General features: G+C 40.1%; 1 protein-coding gene across 3 annotated transcripts in view; it reads right to left on the minus strand.

The window, feature by feature from the left end:
* The window catches only part of klf7b (Kruppel-like factor 7b), a 104,715-nt gene extending 100,621 nt beyond the window's left edge, over positions 1–4,094 (minus strand). For all 3 annotated transcript variants that reach the window (XR_006380151.1, XM_044216970.1, XM_044216971.1), the window contains exon 1: positions 3,649–4,094. Coding sequence is in view for 2 of the 3 variants with exons in the window: in XM_044216970.1 (XP_044072905.1) it covers positions 3,649–3,750 (102 nt within the window). In the remaining variant the exon portion in view is untranslated. The remainder of the gene's footprint in view (positions 1–3,648) is intronic.
* Positions 4,095–8,363: the final 4,269 nt, after the last annotated feature.

Raw genomic sequence — 8,363 nt, forward strand, 5'->3', positions numbered from 1 at the left:
CCTGGTTTGATGTCTTACCAGGAGTCAGATGAGAACATTTATATCAGAGTTTCATCTCTGTGTGTTCAATACAGAAACAGGTCCAGGATATTGTTAGCCTAGCTTAGCATAAACACTGGAGGCAGGGGGAAACTGCTATTTTCAACCAAAAGTAGGGGGAAAAAAAGTCTTCCATCAGCTTGAAATTCATCTTCCTAACTTGTTGCATCTTGTGAGCTAGCAAGTGACAGCCACCAGTGCATCCAGGAATTACCTGGGTTTTGTTACACGGGTTTTGTTCGAATAGCTCTAACTAGCTAAGCTATTTGCTCATTAAACCAGAAGTCTTAGCAGAATTCATTAAGCAGGCAGACACACACCTTGACAAATAATGCCTTTGTAAATGGTTATGGCTAAGCTATTAGCAAACCAACAAGTCCTCCAACCCATACGGCCACATAGGTTGTCTTATGTTCCTACCCTCTAAAACGACCCACAGGAGCGTTTCCTAAATTAGCACCCCTACCGTTGGCAGTTGAGGACAGGCTGCAAGCATACGTTTCAAAATTCAAGTGACATAAGTCACGTGACGTTAAACACGTGGTTAACGTTATGAAATGGTTGCCGTTTGGTTAGGTTTAGGCAGCAAAACTACTAAGTTAAGTTACATAAGTCACGTACATAACGTTTTGTAACTTAAAGTCAACGTTTGGTTTCACACGGGACACTAACCCCGGTTGCCTGGGTGAAAATCCTTTGTTTGTTTGTGATATCCATCCACCCCACAACCTCCAAAAGCGGACTTAGTCGCTCTTTATACTACGTCTTCTGACTTCCTCCTTTGCTCCCGTCATAATTACCAAGACCACTAGAGATCGCATCCTACAATAAATGTAAACATGGGTCGTAATAAGCTGCTTGCACAGACGACCTATATGGATGTTGTGCTGGGCAGGTAGTGTACAGTGGGGTATCCAAACTTATTTGCTGAAAACATTCACATTGCATGCAGTCATTTGATTCATTACTATAAGAATATATATTTAAGGAGCTTTAAATATACAGGACACAATGTGTAACTTTGGCAACTTTGATGGACTTCCGCTAGCAGTTTCCCCTGCTTTAAGTGTTTGTGCTAAACTAGGCTAAACACGTCTTGATATCCATCTTCTCATCTAATTCCTGATAAGAACACAAACACGCATATTTCAACAAATGTCAGTGTGCCCCTAAAGAAGACAGCTTTCAGTTGCCTCCAATTACCTTTCATTACCACTAGTTGCTGCCAAGGTTACAACTAATGGGGATCCAAATAAACAACAAACTCTGAGACTGCCCATACGTCATTTTAGCCATGCACACAAAACAGGTGCTTTCATTCACTTTTACCAAAACTCTGGTGTCACACAGTCATTGCTGTCAAATTTCAAATGACACCTTACAGCGTACTCTCATTTTAGTTTAACTGTAAAACTGTAAATAAAAGTGCGGATAAACTGAGTGGAATTACTTTTTCCCCAGGTTTCCTGTCTCTACGCGCCAATTTCAACAGCTTTTCCAGCCATTCTGTGGAACATTAGACATGACATTAAAACCTGAAACTCTATGAAACCTTTCAATCAATTAACAATATGCTTACAGACAGAAAAAAAATAGGTTACAAGGGATGAAACTATGTGCTATTTGGATTGAAAATAGGACAAGGCAGTGTGAATTTGTGTCAGTAAGACAGTCAGGGAGGAGTAATGTAGTCTGGACTTCATTCAGGACTATAGGAATGAACACAAACATGGTCAAAACCTTTCGAATACACACAATGGACCGACCCAGCACCATCTGAGTAGATTTTGTCCCATGCAGGGACCCTTTGGGAGACTGTATTGGTTTACTGAACATTAAATAGCATATAAAGGTGGCGACACACTCCAACACACACTCATGAGGCTGAAGACAGCTTCCAATTAACAGCTTCCATTTGTCAAGTTCAAGGGGGGAAACATAAGGGAAAATATTTGTATCACCTGATTCTCTTATTAAATTCTCCTCTTAAAATTGTCAAACAGGTACCATATATCATATTTTGACTGTTTTAAATCATCATTCAGATTCTGAAACCTTTACTGTATTGATGAAAACAGAAAAAGGGCAATTTCAATGTTTTTTCTGACCCACAGACCACAAAAACGATCACGTGGTTGTATGTGGTACACATAAAATCACCATAATTTCGCTTTTATCTATTTTAATACAAGTACAGTAAATATTTTACTTGTCAGATAAAGGTTATAACACAATCTGTGGGCTCTCATGCAGAGCCTAGGAAATGTGCTATAGTGGGTAATGTGGGTAATGCATAATTCAGCAGGATTATCTGCAAACAAACAGTGGCAGATGCGGATATTTTATTTAAGAACAAGTCACTAGCTATAAGGCATGTGTCCATCTTCCACGGCCTCTGTGTGTGTGCATGTGCATGCTTCTGTGTGTGTGTGATAATCCAAACATATCAGGCTGACAGACCGGTCTATCGATAAGATCAGTCACACTCAAAGCAGCATTCTCCATCATCACCTCAGACTGAAAAACAAAATCACTCCACTTTCACCTTCAATCAGCTCTCATTCTAACTCTCACTTAAATACAGTAACAGCATAAAGTCTTCTTCATGCAATATAACAGGACAAAAAAAAACCCATTAAAACCTTGATGGAAAGTTACAGGAAATCCCTTGTTTTTAAACGCTACAACCCCCTTAAACTTTTCATATTAAGGTAAAACATGGACCAAATAAGTAATTTAAAGGGGTAAAACAGCTGAATTTGATCCCCATCAGATCAACGTGGAGCCCTAAATGTTGCTCTATCTCTGCCTGGTAAAAACCTCCTATCTCCAACTTTAAAGGAAAGCTATAAGAAAAACAGCATTTTCAGATTGATTAACTGCAATTTAGAGTTTTATCCAACAGTATCATATTACCAATAAGGGAAATATGCATAGGATAAGTAAGCAGATGAATATGATCCTTAACAGACCAAAGTGTGGCCGAAAACCTCTTATCTCCAAAACGCCAACCTTTAAGGAAAAGCAGCATTTTCAGCTTGACCGTTTTAGAGTTTCTTCTCAGCAGCATTTAAAAACCTTTTTGGGTTTTATTTAAAATCTGAATATCTTCATGGGGGATTTCACACGAGAACAGCGTCACGCTCCTGCCTTTACATTAATGATTAAGGGGTTGAATTAACCCTTAAGTATGTTTAAGGTACATTTAAGGGGCCATTCGTTTATAGATAGAGGCGTGTGGGTAATTGTAAAGATAGTTAGAATGTTTTTACGCATTTTAAAATGCTGTTTGTCCATTAGTGCCATTAGTGCGTAAAGCTCTGTCTGTATCTTCTCCCTTCTCCTCCCCCTTCTCACCCCACTCCCCCTGTGTGTGTGTGTGTGTGTGTGTGTGTGTGTGCTTTCTCCTGTCAGCGGACCTCGCCGTGCTCCATGTGAGCGAAAAAAAAGACGCAACTACACGGGGCTGCTGCTGACGCTCCGGAGCGCTCGAGTGAGGCAAAACACTAAAAACACACACAACACCAACCAGCGCACACATGATATTTCAACCCAGTTTCTAACCCTTTCAATTTCCCGGAAAAGAAGAGAAAACGCATCATCTCTGACCTGCTGCCAGTTCTCCTCCAGGGAAGGCATCGCAGAGAAATAACCAGTGTCATGAACGAGTTGGAGTTCCTGGAAAATACTGTAATTCGCCAACACATCCATGCTTGATGCAAAAAAAGGAAAACTCAGTAAAGAAGTCCGGAATCCAAACGATAAAAACGCACTTCTTCCTTCCTTTTCCTCTTCTCAGAGTTGTCAAATTAAAAAACAAATGCTGGAAAAATCCCAGCTGGTGCAGATGAGCGCACCTGAGCACTTTGATTAAAAAAGAAAAAAGCTAATAGGAAAGAAAGAGTTGATTATTTTAGCTTTATCAATGCAATCCCCTCTCCTGTCTGCTCGCTCTGTCACGCCTCTTCTCCTCAGTCCGGGCTCGGGGGTGCCAGATCTATTTCCGCATTGCCAGATTGCCAATCGGTCTCCGTACAAGCTGCCAGGTTGCCAGGTTTGCAGACTGGACCCCGCTGCAATCCAGGCGACCGGCGCGAGAGGGGAGGGAGGCAGGGGAGGAGCCACCTGTCAATCAATTTCATGCGTGACCTAATAAGGTAAATAGGGTTGATGATGTCACTGGCGTCCAATTAAGGAGGCGCTGAGACAGAGGGAGTGGGCGGAGCTTTCAGGGATGCAGAGACGCTATTGGCTGCAGGAGGCTGTCAGTCCTGCCGTAGATGGCAGTGAGGGGTGAGTTATTTTTAGAGGCCTATATAAAACCAGCAGCATTCCTCTCTCAGTCATTACAGGCTGCACAGGCAGAGAGGAGAGAAACCACCAGCACTGCTGCTGTGGGCGACAAAAAGATGTAAACAATCGAATGAATCTGCAGAAAGAAGCACCTGAGCGACAGAAGCAGCAGCAGCAGTGATGTTGGAGATTAGATGCCGTGTTGTTTTTCTGAGGTGTGACAGCTTCACCACAGAGACCCCTCCATGTGGTTTTCATGTGGTGTGATGTCTGTGTGGAGAGAAGGGATGCAGTGGAGGGAAGAGCTCAACACGATCCTCCCACCTGTTCAGTGTACAAGAGTTTATCCCCATTATATTCATTTCTGGAGTACAAATAAATCCATTCATTAGCATTTTTTGTTGCCACACTATAAATATATCCTCTGGTTGAACTCACTGTTGCCAAATGTTACTGTATAAACTAACATAGTACTATACTAATGATCAGTGGTGGAAGAAGAGTTCAGATACGCTACTTTATTGGTACTTACACTTATTTTAGCTTTTATACTTATATCTACTTTGTACTTAATTTATCTTACCTGTATTATAGTGTATTATATTTTGATTTGCTTAGTTCTTCTATGCCTTCTATTCTCAAGTGTGCATTGATGTGATAGTGAGCAGCTGTAACGAAAGAGTTTCCCCTCGGGGGATCAATAAAGTACTTCTGATTCTGATTTAGTAAAAGTAGCATACCACACTGTAAAAATACTTCATTACAAGTAAAAGTAATTCAAAATTCTACTTGAGTACACAAGTAAATATACTTATGTATGTACTCCACCACTGCTAATGATGACAGTGCACTAAAGAATTTTTATGACCTTAACCACTGAGTTTTGCAGGAAATGATACAAGATGTGAAACTGTGCTTTGTTACCGCTGCCACCAGTTTAAAATTTGGAAATTCATAAATAGCAAATATTTTTATTTTCAAGGATTTAGTGCTTCATTTTTTTGTTTACCAAGATGTTATAAAAAAAGGTACCAGTCCAGTTTAAGGTTTTCACATTCACTTGCAAAGTTTCTCTTTATTTTGACATTTTACACAGTTAAGTAGCTCTGCAGCCCTGCAGGTTCATCCTTCAGTGGTGAGAGTGACTGGATGACTTCTGGGTGACTGCAGCTTGGGTTTGTTTACATGATACAGGTACAACTGACTGACTGACTGTTGTTACCTGCCAGCTTTGTAACACATTTGGGTGATGTCACGGCAAGTGTTTGACTGTTTTTTTTCAGATAAGTTAAACAATGTCAGCACACAGTTTTATGACGATCCACCCGATACAGTCTATGGATCCACCACTCTGTCCAGTGTCGCTGTAACTTACTGGGGACTTACTAGCATCTAAGTGACATTGAAGGCTCCTCCAACTTTGATTTCTCATTTGTGTTCGCCATAAAGACGACACTCGCTATATGAGCTATAGATCTCGGGGCTAACCAAATTAGCATGGTTTAGCTAACAGACAACAACTGACCCAAAGCTTTCCAGGTGACTTTAGAATGTATGTTTAGCACGTGCTAAACACCTGAGCTGTCTTAGGTTCATTCAACAGTAATTTTTTGGTTCACATGGCGTACCAAAGTAAAGAAAGTCAAGTATCAAACCTGATGTTATGTTTCAAACAACTTGGGGCGCGTTACACCCCTATTATATTATATATAAATGGGCTTTTTTTGCTTTCACTGCAAAATAAGTTGATTATTGAGTCCTAAAAATCAAATTTTCCTTTTCTGCCAGTGAGAGTTTCACTTCAGAATCAAGTGTCTTGAAATAAAATGATTTGTACTGGAAGCAAAAAATAATCTCACTCAGTTTTCTGTTTTAGGACGTTTGGTTTGGTGTTTTGGGATTTTTAGAACTCAATATATGATTCAAGATTCTGATGGTTTCAAGTGTTCAGATATGTTCGTCTTAAAGAGAATTAGAAGTCTTTATTAATGCCATAAATTACTGCTAGTTTTGATGTTTCTGTTCATTGGTCACTGATATATGATATGACGCATCAGTGAGCTATTTGATATGATCATATGATCACTGAGTTTTTATTCAATGCTGACATGATTGACTGAACGTGAGCCCCGAGGACAGACAGACAGGATGGTTCCTCTGTTTGGTTTGTTATAGAGGATCATAAACGCTTTTAAAGGATCAGATAGCAGAAACCATTTCCAACAGGCTCTCAAAATGTTTGATGGGCTGCTGAGTTGTATTAAACCAGTATTGGGAGACTCTTATAAGATGATTGGTCTGTAGCTTCTCTGTTGCTCACTTCACTATCCCTTCTTCACTTTCTTCTCATCTCTTTCTTCTTCTTGCTATTTTCCCATCCTTCCTCATTTATTCCTTCCTTCTTTCCCACCTTCAATCACCTCCCTTTCTTCTGTTCTGCTCCTCCCTTCTTTCCCCTCTTCTTCACCTCCTGCCATATACTCATCTTTCTTTCCCTTTCCCTTTCCTTTCTTTTATTCTATCATGCCTTTACCATTTATTTTCATGTTATTTCCTTTCTTCTTTCCTTTTGCTTTCACTTTCTTTCATTGCTTATTTTGTTCTTCATACAGTTCACTTTTTACCACAATTTTACAGTTAAGTCATCAGTAACTTTCTGCTCTCTCTAATGACACCTCATTTCCTGAAACCTACCTCCACCTCTGACACTATTAGCGTGACTGACACAAACCGCAGCACACATCCAGCTACTCTTACAAATTACATTAATTGGATTAATGAGGATGCAATAATTAAAGGTCAAAATTTTAAACTCAAATGTGATGTCCCAGACAACACTGGTCACAAATTTTGACAAAACATGTGTGTGATGCATTCTGGCACTTTGTTTTAGCATTGACCAAAAAGCTTGACTACTGACGGGAGGTGGTGTTATTAAAGGTCAAAATTTAATCTGTGAGGCATTAAAACTGCTCCACCTCCAGTCCAAGTCTGATAAAAGTTGAGGGAAGAACCTTTTAATTTGTTTTTGAAGAGTTTATTATTTTGTTTGTTAGGGTTTTTTTTCTTGCCCATGTCGCCCTTAACATCCTTACATAAGTATGAATTCATAGGCTGGCTACATGCATAGGTGATCCAAGAATCAACCAGATCAAATGTTCTTAGTTTTAAAACAAGTTTTTTTTATATTTATTTTGGGTGTGATACTAGTCTGTCTATCTACTGTATGCTTGTGTATGATGTGTAGCCCACACTGAGACTTTCCATGTTATTGAGTTAACGCTTGCTTTGTGTCGTTGTGTGCTTGGGCTTCTTCTCCGCATGTCTCGGCCCCGGGGGACACACTGCTGGTCTCTGAGGACGACAAGGGCCAGATGGCTTCTAGATCGGCTGTTTTAAGGACATTTTCCCATTGATTTTTACAGCTCAGTCTGCCACTGGAGGAACAGAGGAAGGAAGAGAGGAAGGAGGAGGGAGTCAGGAAGGAGATGGCAAAAGTAAGTGTGTGTGTGTGTGTGTGTGTGTGTGTGTTGTGGGGGGTTGGAGGAGTATGGATCGATACTACTACTGACTGCCTATAAGAGGCCCTTAACACATTCCCATGCAACATCTTGGTGATATTCAATATAAAACAACAGTATAAAACAATAATTATGTTTTATTCTTATAATGTCAGATCAGTCACTGCCAGTACCTTCCACCACAATCACCCCCCTACAACTGTACTACCACCACCATTACTCCTACTACTACCTCCACTTAAATCTACGACTACCACCACTACTTTTATTAATACTTACCAAGAGCAGGGTCATAACACCATTATTACAACTGCTACTGTGATCGTTCTACTACTAATATTACTACTACCACTATTATAACAATTACTACTCCTTCACCTACTACTACTTTCACCATTACCATTACACAACTGACTGTCTTTTTCTGCTCTTACTTCTACTACAATTATGAATGCTAAGACGACAACGACCACTGCTCCACCTACTATCACTACTATTACTCTACTCCTT

The sequence above is a fragment of the Siniperca chuatsi genome, linkage group LG12, assembly GCF_020085105.1.
Source record: "Siniperca chuatsi isolate FFG_IHB_CAS linkage group LG12, ASM2008510v1, whole genome shotgun sequence".
Classification (NCBI taxonomy): Eukaryota; Metazoa; Chordata; class Actinopteri; order Centrarchiformes; family Sinipercidae; genus Siniperca; species Siniperca chuatsi.